The following is a 17,426-nucleotide window of genomic DNA, read 5'->3' as shown; positions in this document are numbered from 1 at the left end:
TGAAAGTCCCACTTTTCTACACATTATCAGTCAACGTTTTATCCACACTACACTAAACTACATTCCACACAAAATCCATCATTCCACACAAAATCTGTGGTTCCTTGTAGTTTTTTCTCAAAAACATTGGTCCTAACATGTCACTTCAAGCAAATGGTACAGATATGCTGTCTGAAAGGGAAGTCAAAATGCCAGTATACAATCTGTCATTAATATTCAGACACTGAGGAAATGAAGTGATCTGCTCCTGCTGCTAATTGTCATGGGTAAACATGCTTGAGGAATGCTCAGGAGCAGCAATTGAGAGCAGTTATTGATTTACTTTAATAACATGATCTGGGTATGTCAGTAGATGTTTTACACCGATTAAGAACATGCCCTGAGAAAACAACTTGTTTTAGGTGGTTATGCTGTGTGGTTCTGGATGGCATACATGGAAGTGCATCTCTCCAAAGGCTTTTTTTTTGTCAGAAATGTGTCTTTTAATTATATCTGCTTTCATAAACACTGTAAAGGCAAAAGGGAATTAATTTCAAGATGTTTGTGTTTTCTGGCTCTAATGTATGTTTTATCTTTAAGAAAAAGAGGCTGACCCTTTATGTCCTAGATATGATAGATGCACAACATCAGCGTTTGAATGTAATAAATGAGAAGTTTATTGTTGCACAAAATATACAAAAGAACAAGCAAATGGAGAGCCCCTTCCCTCCCTCTGGTTCATTTGCCTTAATGAAGCTGAATTTCTGAAACCTATGACTACGGCAAGTCTGATGGTCCAAGCCAAACGCATGGTTATTCTGAGAGACAACACATACCCGAATCCAGCATCACTGAACAATTAAAAATGAATAGAAACACCTTATTTACACACTCTTGTTAGAACTTTTACAACATGCCATCTATATATGTATTACAGGATGCACTCGGGCACACATCCCTGTATAGAAAATATATTATAAATTAAATCAGACAAAGGTCTATCGACATCCAAAATACAACACTTCTTAAGCTCCTTTTTTTCAGGTTTCCTTTCTAACTGGCTGAATGGCGTCCTCGGGCTCATACTAAAAGAAACAACTCTAGTTGGGTGGAGGTGGGAATGTTGGCTGAGAATCCAAACGAAGCGTGTAGATTTCAAACAAGAGAAGACTCGCTTATTTACACTGGAATGCTCAGATCTCTCCTAAAACGCCTGATCTTTCCCTATCATTTCTTCTTGTATTGAAGATGCTCAGTGATCTGTCAGGACTACCAAACTCCCCTGTAGCCTGTTTGATGATGTAATAAAAGTGTAAACGAGTTAGAATTTGGCACTAGGTGAAGAGGTGTGCTGTAGATTCTCATGATTCGTCTAGGATTTGCTTTCTTTAGCACTAGGTTGAGAGAAGAATTAATCGGAGAGCAGGTCTGATTTTCTTGCAGTGTTTCTATCCAACATATCAGCTGGATCAACATAATGCTGGATAATGAAACATCTTTTCCTTTTGGTCTCGTTTTTTTAGCCAGGGGATATCTCTAAGAAGCTAGCGCTAGGATATCTGAGCAACATTAGCACCATGTAGAGAAAAATGCAGATATAAAGATTTTCAAGTAAAGCCGGACAGCTCACAAAGCTTTTTGTACTGCAAAGTGTTCAGCTCCAGAGCACATTAATTGGGTGGATGTTTTTTATTTGGTGCCCAAGGAAAACTACAAATCAAATGGATGGATGAAATGGATGGGAATCAATCGGAGGGAAAAAATGGAGGTCTTTTCATCCTATACCCCACAGCGGCACTGATGTGAGGAAAGAAGGGACAGAGACAGAAGCAAATCTCCGGAGTGGATCCATCACATTGCTTCATTCGCCTGCATATGGAAACCAGTGCAGCTGAGGGATATGAAGAGGCCAAGTCACGATTCCCACAGGAACGGGAAGGCTTCAAGGAACAAGTTTGGGATTTCAGGAGAAAACACATGGCATTATCTCTCAAAAAATACTTGTCTGACTACAGCGGGAACATGTAACTCTAACTATTTTGGTTCTGACCTTAAATTTTCCAATATACTGTAGCTTCTTCAGTTATCCTACCTACTGTTAATCTGCGGCTTGTGTTTCCCTTTTTTTAAATAAATATCTATAATCTTCATTTCTGACTTTTTTTTGTCTTTTCTTACTTTACAAAATGAAAGACAGAATGATGGACAGCTGATAATATATATAATTAAATTCCTCTTTTTCTTATAATCAGGTCACTCCTAACTCAGAGATGGTTCTCTCCGTCCGTTGTAAACAAACAACATTTTCAGCCTCTGGCGTCTTTTTCCCTCCATCTTCAAGTGCGCTCCAACATTTCTCCCTCTCCTCTGGTGTTCTTTCATTGCAGCAGGGCTCTGATTTGTTTGGAGGTGCTGTCATCGTTTAGATGTCGTGTCGTATACCTGAAGAAGAAAAAAACAAAACAATCAGGCCAGAATGATTTGAGAAAACCTTTTAATTACAGAATCAGGTGCAATTATTGGCACCCCTGGAAGCATAACCTCACGCCCCAAAAACAACTGGAAATATCAACCTTTAATTTGAGTACATTTATTCAGTTGGAGTGAAAAAAATCATGTTAAATAATTGTTACACTTATTAAAACCTCTACAAAATGTCATTTTTAGCTTTAAACACTCCAGGTGGGTTTGGCCTGAAACAAAGAATAAATATTTGGGAAGGGACATCATGGCTACCTTTAGCTACGGTGGAGGATCTGTGATACTGAGGACCTATTTCTCTTCCAAAGACCTGGAGAACCTTGATGCATGGCACCATGAACTCCTTGAAATCGCAGGACATTTTAAATATAAAAAGTGGTGGCTTCTAACATACAACTGAAGATGAGTTGCCATTCGGTCTTTCAGCAGCAAAATGACTAAAAACGTATGGCCAGATCAACCCAGAAATTATTCACATAGCTGCAGAAAAGGGTTCAGTAAATCATTATAGATTCCAAGAGGTCTAAAAATATTTTTTACATTTGCTTCACTAAAAGACAGGCATACAATTTTCTAATTTTTTTTTTCAGTTAAATGTTTTTAGCATATTCTAAACAACAAGAACAAAATAAGGGTCGGTCTTTCTTTTAAAACACTTGCTGTGTTTAACAAAGTTTAATAAGTGGGTGCCCCCAAGTCTGCTTTGGATTAAAAGTCAGTGGATGATTGTGGTTTTATTCACTATTAAACCAAAATGTAAGCAAAAAGCATGGTTAATGACACATGATTCCTTTGTGTTGTCTTTGCATCATTTTTGAAGGGCCTCTCATCAGTCAAATAATTTCCCCAAAATAAACTTTTAAAAAGTGTCAACCTGCATAAAGTCCAATTTTATAAATTGTTTGAATTGTACTACAAAAACTCGTCCCAAGGGCTGCAATATGAACATCCGTGATCTAGAGCGGTTGTGCAGAGTGTAATGGTCAAAGATCCCTCTCTCTGTTTGCTTCATAATTGGGAAATGTTATAGGAGAAGAGTGAATGAAGTCCTGTTGACCAAAATAATACAGACAGAAGGGATGACAATAAGTGTGGCACAGGTGATCTTTTTTTCCCATCTGTACTCAAATAAAGACGAGATGTTTTTAAAAAAAAGACCTTTACCAGAGGAGTTAGTAAGTGTGGCCAGCCTTTGTCCGTACTCACCTCAGTGCGTTCAGAAGTCCTTCCACACTGTTGGACGGTTGCTCTTTCAGCACCTTGATGCAGCCTTTCATCTGCCAGCCAACAGAGACAACACGGGGCATTAGAGGACAACGGAGAAAAGGTCAAAAGCCTTGGATAAACCTCATCTACAGGTTGCTGCTGATGTCTACCAGTTTATTTTTGCAAACACAGTCACAAGCAGATTTACAGTCTGTGGGCCCCTGAGCAAGAATTTGTAGGAGCCCCCTAGCACAATTAAACTGCTCTCTAATAATTTAAAGATTTAATTTTGTTAGTAAAGGTATTATGGTATCACCATCACTTTCCCTTATTTACAGGCATGTCCTCCTGAAAGGTGAGCCTCTGCCCTAGCTTCAGGTCTCCAGCAGCTTCCAACAGGTTTGCCCTTTATTTAGCCCTATCAATCCTCCCACTGCCTCTGACCAGCTTTCCTGTTCCAACTAAAGACAGTCATCCCACAGCATGATGCTGCCACCATGTTTTAAATGATGGTGGATGTGGTGTTAGTTTCTGCCACACTTAGCGTATTACATATAGACTTAAAGGCTCAATTTTCGTCTCATCAGACCAAACCATCTTCTTTCACATTTCCTGTGACAAACTTCTTCCAACAAACACTTTCTTTTTGCTGCTCTTCCATAAAAGCCAGATTTGTAAAGTGTAATACTGATAGTGGTCCTGTTTAGAGATTCTCCCATCTGAGCTGGGGATCTTTGCAGCTCCTCCAGAGTTACTATGGGTCTCTGGGTAGGTACTCTGATTAATGCTCTCCTTTTCCGGCCTGACAGGCTTGGTCATGAGTATTGCAGTCATGTCATACTCTTCCGAGTTTAGGATGAAAGGTTGAACAGTGCTCCATAATATGATCAAAGCTTGGGATGCTTTGAATGTCTCCACTTAGATCTGTCTGTTATGTTCCTTGATCAGAGTTAAACACACTGAAGTTTTAGGATGTGATGTGACAAATTGTGCAATTTTGCAAAAGACACCGTATGCTTCCTCATGGTCGAGCCATGTGAGCAATTCTGTACATATCTGCTGAACTCACATCAATTTTGGAGGTTTTGGCGAAGGCCCCGACAGGATGAACATGGTCGTAGAGGATGATGACGCCTACCATCACTCTCATGCAGAACAGCATGGTGTCTGTGTTGGTGAACCGGCAGCGGTACTCCCTACAACATAGAGGGTCACGGAGAAAAAAGACTTATCTTCTGAAAGCAAGTCTTACATTCAGATTAAAGAGCAGAAATGAACATAGGGCCAAGGTGACCACCAGATGACAGAGAGCAAAAGACAAATCCAATTAAAAGATTTTTTCACATTTATAATCTGTGCATATTAGAGTGAAGCAATTGGACTAGCTTCCCATAGTTCGGGCGGCCTCTTTTATTCACTTTGAAAGCCCATTAATTAGAAATCAGGTCTCCAGCATCAAGAGGTAAAGAGAATAAGGAGAGAATGTGATGGATTACTGGGAGGGAAAACACTTACGGCGTCTCCAGCATGACACGACACACACAGGCCATGGTGCTGAGGCAGTCTGTGGTGTCCTCTATGGGCAGGGTCTTATTCTGCACAGAGACAACCAGACCACATATGACCCTTTGTTTGCACTTTAAATTCTGGACCTTTAATGTGTCAAAACATCCTGCACAGTTGTGCTCTGAAGTGAGAAAATCTTTAAACACTAGGGGGAGACAAAGCACACTATGTATGGAAAGCCGTTTAATTCAAAATTAAATAAATAAATAAATACTACTATTGATAAATTATTAATAAATATTCCATAAAATAAATAAATATTTCATGGAATAAATATTTAATATAAATATTTATTTCATTTACGTAAAGATTTATTTATTTATTTTACTTAGAGATTTATTTATTTATTTGCACCCTGTGGCAGCCTTGTGGCCAGGGACTTCCATAGAGTGCCAGCGTGTTTTTAAGCATTTATTTATAATTTTCTAACAATAATGACATTTCGTTTGCCTGTTTTCTACAAAAACAGCGGCAACCGTTGTGGCAGGCTTTTATGGCCGGAGCCAGGGGATTCCTCGCAGAATCCCCTGGCTCCCTCCGCCATGCTGTCTTCTGGCAGGCAGCGGCATGCTTCTGCCGGCCTCAGCCACAAATTGAGCTCGGCCCTGCTGTCCCAGCGCTGCCCCAAAGATAAAACTCCGCCCCCTCATTTGAATATAAGAGCATGAAATAAAAAGAGCTTAAAATGACAAACGGGGTGAAATATGCAAAGTAGCTTTACAAAATAAAACTGCATTAAGAAATAAATAAATAAATAGGTCTTTAAGTAAATTAAATAAATATTTAAGTAAATTAAATAAATCTTGAAGTGAATTAAATAAAAAAAGATGAAAATGTATTTTAACATAATTATTTTGTTTTATTTCATGGGGATATTTATTTATTTCATGGAATATTTATTAATAATTTATCAATAGCAGTATTTATTTATTTAATTTTGAATTAAATGGCTTTCCATAACTAGGAGAGTAAAATATTAAGTGTAAAACGATTTGGCTAAATGAAAGCAGGGAACAGCCTGACATTGAATTTTACATGAGGCTCAGCAGCGTTTCTCAGATTTATGGCCCATCAGGAAACTGACTTTTCCATTTTTTATATATGTATATATTTATTTAAAATACGACATTTATGTCTTTCTTTGTGGCCCAGAGATATGAATAGAGAGAACATCTTATTTCCATTAAAAGAGTGGCATAATCCTTTAAAATATGTTTAAAACTGTTTTCCAGATCGATACATAAAACAGAATAACAATAACTTACAACAAAGATAGAAACAGAACAACAGTGAGTTAAAATCAAGGTAATAATCAGGCAGCATTTGTTTTAAACAATATTATTACATATATACTATATTGCCACAGCATTGGATCATTTGCCCTTACACACATGAATCCTTGGCAGCAGTAACAACTTAAGCTTTTCTGGGAAGGATTTCCACAAGATTTAGATGTATGTTTATGGGAATATTTGACCATTCTTCCAAAAGCGCATTTGTAAGGTCAGACATTGATGTTGGACAATGTTGGCTCTCTAATTCATCCCGAAGGTGTTTTAAATTTGCATGTTTTGCTATTTCATTTACAGCACTTTGGTTAATGGGAGGAGTTTTAATTGTGCTTTACAATAAACTTGATTTGACTTTAGTTTGTTAATCATTAGGCCATATACAAATGTCAACTTGTTTTTATCGTGACCATGGTTTTTATACATTACCTGCAATCACACACTAAAAGTCCATGAAATCTGCCACTTTTGAGACTTCAGCTACATTTCACAGTTAATTTTCCAACATGTTTTGCCAACAATAATTTTCAATAACTAGGTCTTTTTTTGACTCAGTAAGTCGTTTTTTCCCTGGCACACTTTTATTTATTATGTCAATACTTCCTTCATCTTTCCCTTGTACAAAAATACCAGTAAAACTCAATTGACTTGTTTTGTTTTCAGTTAGGCTTTGAGCTCTGGGAACTGTACCTCTGAAACGAACTTGGTGGTGGCGTTACTCAAGGTCTTCAGCATCGGTGTTGCTTCAGCGTAGAACAGGGACATCCGATTGGCCATCTCGTTGTTTACCTCATTCTCTGCATCCAGCTGCGTGGACCCAAGAAGAGATGCAACAGTTTAATAATAATGCCATTTATAACTCTGGTGTTATTACTCAGCTGTCAAATGCAATATTGATTGTGCATGTCTATGTGTAGATAGAAGGAAAGCAGTGCTCACACTTAAATCATTAATAATTAAAGAAAGAAGGTAAAGCCATTCTGCCTTGATTTACTTCATCATGATCTTACCTGCTGGTTATTCAACCTGTTCCTACTTATAGTCCTCCTGTAGTAGCTGAAGTCATTTTGAATGGCTGGATTTGTCATCTGCACAATGACAGGAAATGGGATATATTTGATTTTATGACGAAATATAATTTTTTTGTGCAATAGAGGTGATTATCAGAACAAAAGTGATTATTTTCACCTTTAGTTCATCAAAGCTGAGTGTAAAATGAAGGATCTCCGCAAACTGTTTGGCCAGGGCCTGCTCTCGCTCCAGGTGCTGCATGGGAGCATAGGGAGGGCTCGTTAGCGCCTCCAGCAGGCTGCGCAGGGCGTTCTCTGCAAAGTAAAGCACACCTCAGAAATTCAGAACTATCTCCTTTTATTCAGCATGTTACAATCTAGAGACCTGTTTATAAAACTTTAGGGCAAAAATATAAATGGTGTTACAAAGTGTAATATTCACTATATAAAAGAAAATAGGGAAGTAGAAGGAAAATAATATGAAGTTTTAAAATTTGTTTTACAAATAGAAATATGTGCAACTGGCATGTGTGTCCCATGCATTTATATTCAGCCCCATTTATTCCATCGTCCCTAAAAATCCTAAATCCAGTGCAACCAAATACTTCACAGGTCAACTAACAAGTAAGTAGAGTAGGCCTGCATGTATACTCTATGTTTAATCTCAGTGTTAACACATCTGTTCTAAGAAGGGCTCAGCAGTTTGTTAGAGAACATTAGCAAATAAACAGCACCAGGAAGACCAAGAAACACATCAGAAGCGATGGGATGCATGGTGGTGGGAGCAAAGTTGTGAGGAAGTTTTTCTCCAGTGGGGACAGGGAAGTTGCTCAGATTGGAATATATGTAAAGCTAAATACATGTTGATCCTGTAAAAAACTGTTAGAGGCTGCAAAAGACTTAAGTCATGTTCCAGCTGGACGGGGAACCTACATATACAGCTAGAGCTACACGATCTGGTCTACATCAGGCACATTTGTGTGTTAGAAAGGCCTGGTTAAAGTATTGATATAAACCCAACTAAAAATATGAGATGACATTGATCATGAGGGGTTCTTGAACCCCTCGTGACGACTACGAAATCGAGGCACATGACGTCACCCGGTACGGCGGTGTTTTGTTATTGGACTTCTGTGCTAGTCACGGATTGTCCATAATGAACACCATGTTCAAACATAAGGGTGTCTATCAGTGCACCAGGATACCCTAGGCAGGAGGTCAATGATCGACTTTGTTGTTGTATCATCAGACCTTCGGCCGCATGTTTTGGACACTCGGGTGAAGAGAGGGGCTGAGCTGTCCGTAAGGTCTGCGGTGCCTGTCGTGGTGGCAATCCCCGAACCCGGTGGTGGACACCGGCAGTAAGGGACGCTGTCAAGCTGAAGAAGGAGTCCTATTGGCTGTGGTTGGCTTGTGGGACTCCTGAGGCGACTGATGGGTACCGTGAGGCCAAGCGTGCCGCGGCCCAGGCGGTGGCAGAGGCAAAAACTCGGACCTGGGAGGAGTTCGGTGAGGCCATGGAGAAGGACTACCAGTTGGCCCCGAAGCGATTCTGGCAAACCGTCCGGCGCCTCAGGAGGGGGAAGCAGGGCTTCGCCAACACTGTTTACAGTGGGGGTGGGGAGCTGCTGACCTCGACTGGGGAAGGAGTACTTCGAGGATCTCCTCAATCCTGCCATCACGCATTCCCTGGTGGAAACAGAGGCTGGTGACTCGGGGTTGGACTCTTTCATCACCCAGGCTGAAGTCACCGAGGTGGTTAAAAAGCTCTGCGGTGTCAGAGCTTCGGGGTTAGATGAGATCCGCCCTGAGTACCTCAAGTCTTTGGATGTTGTGGGGCTGTCATGGTTGACACGCCTCTTCAACATTGCGTGGCGGACGGGGACAGTGCCTTTGGATTGGCAGACTGGGGTAGTGGTCCCCCTATATAAGAAGGGTGACCGGAGGGTGTGTTCCAACTACAGGGGGATCACATTCCTCAGCCTCCTTGGTAAGGCCTACGCCAGGGTATTGGAGAGGAGAGTCCGGCCGATAGTCGAACCCCGGCTTCAGGAGGAGCAGTGTGGTTTTCGTCAAGTACCCTCTACAGGGTACTTGATGGTTCATGGGAGTTTGCCCAACCGGTCCACATGTGTTTTGTGGACCTGGAGAAGGCATTCGACTGTGTCCCTCGTGATGCCCTGTGGGGGGTGCTCCAGGAGTATGGAATCGGGGGCCCGTTATTAGGGGCCATCCGATCTCTGTACAAGCGGAGCAGGAGTTTGGTTCGCATTGCCGCCACTAAGTCAGACCTGTTCCCGGTGCATGTTGGACTCCAGCAGGGCTGCCCTTTGTCACCGGTCCTGTTCATAATTTTTATGGACAGGATTTCTAGGCGCAGCCAAGGCCCGGAGGGGGTCTGGTTTGGGGACCAGAGGATTTTGTCTCTTCTTTTTGCAGATGATGTAGTCCTGCTGGCCCCCTCTAGCCAATACCCACAGCATGCGCTGGGGCGATTCGCAGCCGAGTGAAGCGGCTGGGATGAGGATCAACTCCTCCAAGTCCGAGGCCATGGTTCTCGACCGGAAAAGGGTGGCTTGTCCTCTTCAGATTGGAGGGGAGTTCCTGCCTCAAGTGGAGGAGTTCAAGTATCTCGGGGTCTTGTTCACAAGTGAGGGAAGAATGGAGCGGGAGATTGACAGACGGATCAGTGCGGCTGCCACAGTAATGGGGGCGCTGTGCCAGTCCGTTGTGGTGAAGAGAGAGTTGAGCCGAAAAGCGAAGCTTTCGATTTACCGGTCGGTCTACGTTCCTACCCTCACCTATGGCCATGAACTTTGGGTCATGACCGAAAGAACAAGATCCCGGATACAAGCGGCTGAAATGAGCTTCCTCCGTAGAGTGGCCGGGCACTCCCTTAGAGATAGGGTGAGGAGCTCGGCGGAGTAGAGCCGCCGCTTCTCCACATCGAGAGGAGCCAGTTGAGGTGGCTCGGGCATCTATACCGGATGCCTCCTGGACGCCTTCCTCAGGAGGTGTTCCAGGCACGTCCCACTGGGAGGAGGCCCAGGGGACCGCCCAGGACACGCTGAAGGGACTATGTCTCTCGGCAGGACACGCTGAAGGGACTATGTCTCTCGGCAGGCCTGGGAACGCCTTGGGCTCCCCCCGGAGGAGCTGGAGGAGGTGTCTGGGGAGAGGGACCTCTGAGCGTCTCTGCTGAGTCTGCTGCCCCCGCGACCCGGTCCCGGATAAAGCGGAAGACGATGAGTACGAGTACGACATTGATCATTGCAAATGCTCTCCATCCAATCTGACTGAATTTGAGTTATGTTGCAAAGAAAAATAATTAAATCAAAGCTGGTAGAGACATACTCCAAATGACTTGAAGCAGTAAAAGCTGGTTCCACAGAACCAAATTTGGTTTCACAGAACCAGCTTTCAGAACTGCTGAATGCAAATGCAGGCCACACCTTTTAGATTTGTCTGTGCAAAAAAATTTAACCTCTGTAGCATTTCTTCCTCTTCATTATTATGCACTACTTAGTGTTGATCTATGAAATAAAATTACATTAAAAAAACATTAAGGTTTGTGTTTGTGGCATGACAAAAAGTGAAAAGGTTTGAGCAGCGTAAATAATTTTGCAAGACACCGTATGATGTGAATGCATAGAGGCTCATCCCTTTCATATCACTGACTATACATATCCTCCTTGTCGAGAATGGCATTAAACTAAACCTTTATAAGGTGTTAGTCCCTATAACAAATCCGACACCAGAGCCTGACCTCAGAGGCTGCATGGTGTAGGGATGCATCAAAAGCAAAGCCTCTTGTGACCCCATCTCTTCCTCTGCATTAAAAATGCATCATGGCCTATAAATACAGCAGAGAAGTGTTTGATCTAAAGGGCCAGGGCAGAAACCCCAGTCTCCCACCTGCTGCTACCACAAACCACCGGCTCTCCATCCTGTGCACTGACTCCTATTGATGTAATTTGCTGGATTGCATAGTTTTGCAAGTTTTGATTTGCTGTAAATTAATTATTTAATGTTTTGTATAATATAACAAAATATGAAAAAGAAAGCAGCTCAGGATGTAGAAAGAGGAGGAGGAATTTGTAGTCTGAACCCTCTGGTCATAATCCTTCCCTCTCCATCATGGAGCTTGAACTCCCCTCTGATAGTGGAGAGACATTCTCATCAATTATTAGCTAGCCCTCACTTTATGGTAAGATGAGAACACCGTGTCCCTGAAATGGAGGTATTCTTGGAAGGCAGAGCAGAGGCGGCTGCTGAACTCTGTTTAACTCTCCCTGTTTCTTTCAGCACTGGACAACCATGTACCACTGTTTCCGTAGCAACGGCCGCCTCGCGGCTTGGTGAGGATGCTGCAGAGATGTTGGCGAGGACGTGGCTGCGTTTTGAGTGTACATGTGTGTTCAGGAATGCTGTTGGACAAAAAATGAATTCTAAATGACAACAAGGGCTCTTAGCAGCCACTATTCCATCTTCATCACCCTTAAGAGAATCTTAACCTGAAAAGATTATGTATAGCAGGAAAGTACTGTCATCTTACTCTTTTGGCTTCAAAATTGTGTAAGAAAAGCTTAACTTCTGGTTTCCTGAAAGTTTTAGATATTTCACTGCGTGATCAGACTTGATTTAAAGGAATGGGTCATAAGCAGGATCCTCCAGGAGAATTAGATGTGTTGGATCAAGGACACATCTAAAACTTGCAAGATACCGGCCTCTGATGATGCTAGGTTTGCATGGTGCCTCTCCTTTGTGGTTCCTGAGGGTTAACTGAATGGAAACTTTGCTCAAGCGTTATTGAATTGCATTGCATTTTTGCATAACTGAGGTTCTGGGTCAATTTGCATATTCATACACCTACTTTGTCCTTTCCCGCTTCGACTATGTACCCATAAACCACCCATTTTGTACTTGTAGGCCTACTCAAATCATGTGCAGTCTGAGAAAAGTTTGGCCCACTCCTCACATGCCAAATGTTTTTCTTTTTTTGTGCACATACAGCCCACTCCAAGTCTCATGGCAATATCTTTTTTTGAAAGATTGTTTTGGCACTAGTGGCTTTTATTGTACAGTAATCAGACAGGAAAGTTTGTGAAGACAGAAGGGAATGACGTGCAGCAAATGGCCTGAGACCGGGAGTTGAACCTAGGACAACCGTGTTGACAACTATAGCCTCTGCACGTGGTGTACCACCCCTACCAACTGAGCCACCAACTGAGTCATCATTACCCCCCAATATGCCTTCCATGATTTGTATGTGTATCAAAAGTCTTTACTTTTATTTTTGCCCTATACCACTCGTGCTGCAGTTTTCTGCACTTCCAGCAGTTTACAGTGTGGCGAACAGCAGAAACATTTTGTTCAGATTTAGATTATAGTTCTAGTCGCTTTCAGCTATAATTTCAGGTCAATTTAAGCTTCTGATTAGGGGTCAGAGTGGGTTCTGTCACCCTCTAAGATGGTTTTGGGGCTGAAGAAAACATCTCACCCAATCGGAGGGAGAACTCATAGAATCTTTTCAGCTTGGCCACCAGGGGGCAGACTGCATTCCAGGCCTTCTCCTGAAGAGCGAGATCGCCTGGGTTCTGGATGGCCTGCAGGAAGGGACGCAAAAACAGATGTCGTGATCACAAACTGCTTCAACCCTGCTTCTCTCCCTTTAAGCTACATTTCACATTAAAGAAACATTTTCTCCTTCGGCCTTTGAGGTACTTTTTTTTTACCACAGCATCACCCACTGTCTTATTACATACTGTATCTAACAGGATACAGATGTAGTTGCAATACATGACAATTCTGAGACTGTCAAAAAATCTGGCTCAACTGTGTTACCTGCACTAAACCAATCCAATTCTGTGGCATTCCTTGAGCTAATTTGGTACTAGGTGATTTCTGATTAGACATGGCCTAGAGTGTTTAATTATAATCATACTTCTAATCAAAAAAATATTTTTGGTAAAAATATCACTCAGAATTAGAGGCATTAGTAAAGCAACAACGTGTTGCAGTAGCAGTATGGGCACAGCAGTGTGTACGCTTGGCTGACTGAGCTTACAATGAAAAGAAAAGAAACCAGGCCCAGTGAAACGGAGACTGACTGAGATTTTTGTGCTTAAAAACATTCTTCAGTATCAGCAAAGAGAAGAAATGATTCAGAGCTTATAGTGAAACTTATAAGAGGAATGTTATCAGCAGAAAACATTCCTAATGATGAAGTTCAAGAGATATGAAACCTTTTCTATGGTACTGTCAAAGTTATTGAAACATTACCACTTGAATATTTGTTTTAAATAAATGCACGACATTACTTTCCAGTTATTTTTGATGCTGTCACACATGACCACTTTTGTTATGTTCTGCTTCATGCACCTCACCTCTCGTATTTCCTGCCCCGCGCCATTATAGGACTGGAGCTCGGCGAGGATCCCATGAGCCTCCTCCAGGACAGCGCTGACCTGGTTCCACACGGCCGTCTCCGCCTCGGTGGGCTGGGCATCTGCCGTGGATAGGTGGGGGAAGGAGAGTGTGATGTAAGGTGCAGGGAAGAGATGGAAGTGTTCACAGAAGGAAAACCAGAGAGGGAGGTAAAAAAAAAAGAAGAGAAGACAAGATTGGAGGAGAGAAGGAGGTTAATAAGGAAGAAAGAGCTGAAATGACGTTACCCTAGAAGGCCGGGTAATGACCTGAGATCACTCTTTCTGTAGCTACAGGACTTTATCAAATTGGGATTTAAATCTGGCCTTAGAATTAAAGATTCACACACTCACTCAAATTGTGTCAAGAGATTTGTTTGGGATACCCTCCGTCACACAGTGAGGTCTGATTACAGAGTGCGACCGCCTGTAAATTAAATTACAGCTCTGTTTCACATCACAGGAGGAAGAAATTCTACTGATGACTGGGAAAATATGTCTCAGCTGTCCATTCAGCAAAGATCTCTAGAGATCAGGAAATCTGTTACTTTTGTCTCACATCCGTGTAATTGTCTTATGCATCTTTTTCACGTTTGTAACTCTACCTGTCAGTTCTGTGGACTGATGCAGACTGTTTTTGCTTTCAAGGTTTAATTCTGAGAAATGTTAAATCAAAAAATGCCCAGGCCGGCTCTGTTCTTGTATACATCATGTTTTTGCTCTATTGGTCCTCGCATTTATACAGCTTTGGTCAGACATTTATTTTCACTTATCATTGTGATTGATGTCATATTAACTTGGCACTTTGAATGGTTTATTTGAACGTTTCTGTTTTCCACACAGAATCAACATAGGAGAAACAACTCAAATGCTTTTAGAAGCAAGAATTGTGTACACAAGTTTGAATTTATCATGGAATTTCAACAAGTTTGCCTCATTAATAGACATACATGCACACTTATATTTGGATAAATGTCCCTTAGCAGGTTGCAGAGAAACCACACACTTTGTTCAGCCTGTTTGTCTGTTATTCTGCTTCATCCATTACAGAACCAGTTTTTTATGTAGGGTTGGGATCATTGTCCTCTTCAAACACCTATTTGCATCCGAGTTTCAACCATTTAACCCGAACTGTCCCGCTCCGAAAAAAGGAAATTGGTAAGAACACAGGGGCCGCCATGGTTCAAGCCAATTATAAAGTCTGAGATGCTGGAAAATCTGTCATAGTGAAGCATGTTTTTACCAGCATGGACTAATTGACCAAGAAGGAAGCTCCTGTTACCTAATTGGCAACTTCTTTGATGAACTGCCAAAGCATGGTGGTGGCAATATCATGCTGATGGCCTGTTTCACCAACAGTTGTACTGATACATCATTGATTCATGCAGTTTTACAACTTTGCTTCAAACCAACAGCAAGATATTCAAAACTTGTACCCAATTGTGTGTTCCCCCAAGACAATGATAGCTAACACACATTAAAATTGGTTTTGGAATCAAAAAGGTGGAATAAGATTAAATGTTTGGGCTGAGCAGCAACATCTGTCACTGGAGACCAATCAACTTAGAAAATAAATTCAAATATCCGGTCAGAATTAAGCTAGAAGCTTGTTAGTTGCTACAAAAGCAGGTGATTTCTCTGCAATTTGTTGAATGTTTATCAAAGTATCAGTTGGAGTAAATTAGTAAATTGGAGTGTGTGTTTAATTTTGACCCTGTGTGGATTAGAGAAAATGAAAGCCTCTAACTTATTCTCCTAACTATTTACAAAATCATTTGAAGTTGCTTGTGTGAGCTGCACGGTGGAACATTAGTTAGGTCTGTTGCGTGGCATTAGGGAGGTCCAGTGTTTAAATCCTGATTGTGGGGCTTTCTACATAAAGTTTATATGTTCTCCCCGTGCATGTGTGTGTTCTCTCCAAGTACTCCAGATTCCCAAACTCACCAAAAACTGTTGGGTTAGTTGTTAAATTGCAATCAGGTATGGGCATGTGTGTGTATGGTAGCTTGACCTGAGTGTTTTCGTGTTGCTCTGTGATGGACTGGTGACCTGTACAGGGTTTATTACGCCACTCGCCCAGTTACTGCTGGAGTTGAGCACCGGCCCCTCTGCAAGGATAAGTGGGTATAGAAAATAGCTAGATGTTTGTTGCAGTCACACCTGCCCATAGAAAGAAAGGTTTTAAATGAATCATTTAAAGATCAGAAATATTGTGACTTTTATCCTGATGATGAAAAGATGTAAAGTTCAAGACATGTCCTCTTGAGTCATGAATCATTTTGGTTTTCTTGTCTTTTCTCTGTGACTCAGGTGGAACGTGTGGGAGTGTTCCCGAGCAGCTCTCTAGTTCAGTACTGCTGATGATTTCTGCACCCGGAGGTACCGGCGCCCTGCAGAGAGCCAGTAATTATACAAAATGTGCTATCCTATACACACACACGGCTGCCCTATTAAGCACCGCAACTTTTGCTATTTTTATAATGCCTCATTAAAGCCTTCTTTATTCGTTGGGTAAACAACATGCTTTGTTAACTAGGCATTAATTAAAGAACGATAACAAACCAAGACCTAAATGGGAGGATCAGAAACCTTCTCGTAAGCTAAATGCAGTATGTACCTGGACTCAAGAGAAGTTAGTTTAGCTCAGATAAAACAGAAGAAAACAACAAGTAGCCTGACTAAGATCCACATGGATTTGTTCTTCTCTCTAGTAAATGATTTGTTGCAGCATACAGCGCCCAGAATAGATGAATGGCTTAAACCCAGTTGTGAAGACAGGTTATATATATATCCATACAAGCAGGAGTTGATGGGGAAGTAACCTTTCCAGTAGGGGCTGTAGGTAAGTAATAATAATATAAAAAAGTAAAAAACAGCTCCTGTACTCATAACTGAATTCATACCATTTCTTACCCTGTTCACAGTATTATAGCTTAATCTGTATATATTTCTTTTTTTTTTCCACATGTTTTTAATATTTTTTAAGAGGGTTTCTTCCAGGATGGTCCAGTATTTACCCCCATCTATCTTCCTATCAACTCTGCGTTGCTTCCCTGACCCGACCTCCATGTGATATGATGGTATTCCCTGTTCCTTGGTTGTGGTTATTTGATCTTCTGTTCCCTTCCTCTCACATCAAAAATGAATGTTTGTCCACAAAAGTGCATCTCACTGGATATTTTCTCTCTTGTGGGCCATTCTCTTTGAACTGGAGAGATGATCCCAGCAAATCAGCAGTAGCTCTCAGATTAGCCCATCTGGCACCAACAACCATGCTACTTTCAAAACTACCTGAATCCCCTTTTCTTTCCCATTCTGATGCTCAGTTTGAACTTCTCGTCTTCACCACATCTAGATACCTTATTGCACTGAGTTGCTGCCATGTGATTGGCTGATTAGTTTTTTGTGTTACCAAGAAACAGGTGTACCTAATAAAGTGGCTGGTGGCTCTTTTGTGCAATATTAGAAAT

General features: G+C 41.6%; 1 protein-coding gene across 5 annotated transcripts in view; it reads right to left on the bottom strand.

Annotated features, from left to right (window-relative positions):
* Positions 1 to 632: 632 nt before the first annotated feature.
* fam49al (family with sequence similarity 49 member A, like) overlaps positions 633 to 17,426 on the bottom strand; it is a 41,645-nt gene continuing 24,851 nt past the window's right edge. For all 5 annotated transcript variants that reach the window (XM_047383571.1, XM_047383570.1, XM_047383573.1 and 2 more), the window contains 9 exons: positions 13,918 to 14,039; positions 13,032 to 13,137; positions 7,710 to 7,846; positions 7,532 to 7,609; positions 7,212 to 7,328; positions 5,182 to 5,261; positions 4,736 to 4,862; positions 3,667 to 3,737; positions 633 to 2,421 (listed from right to left, as the gene is read on the bottom strand). In XM_047383571.1, the coding sequence (XP_047239527.1) occupies positions 2,358 to 2,421; positions 3,667 to 3,737; positions 4,736 to 4,862; positions 5,182 to 5,261; positions 7,212 to 7,328; positions 7,532 to 7,609; positions 7,710 to 7,846; positions 13,032 to 13,137; positions 13,918 to 14,039 (902 nt within the window). In that variant the 3' untranslated portion in view covers positions 633 to 2,357. The remainder of the gene's footprint in view (positions 2,422 to 3,666; positions 3,738 to 4,735; positions 4,863 to 5,181; positions 5,262 to 7,211; positions 7,329 to 7,531; positions 7,610 to 7,709; positions 7,847 to 13,031; positions 13,138 to 13,917; positions 14,040 to 17,426) is intronic.

This window comes from Girardinichthys multiradiatus, chromosome 13, assembly GCF_021462225.1.
Source record: "Girardinichthys multiradiatus isolate DD_20200921_A chromosome 13, DD_fGirMul_XY1, whole genome shotgun sequence".
Classification (NCBI taxonomy): domain Eukaryota; kingdom Metazoa; phylum Chordata; class Actinopteri; order Cyprinodontiformes; family Goodeidae; genus Girardinichthys; species Girardinichthys multiradiatus.
Note: the sequence above shows the minus strand (reverse complement) of the source record. Positions and strands in the feature narration are given on the sequence as shown.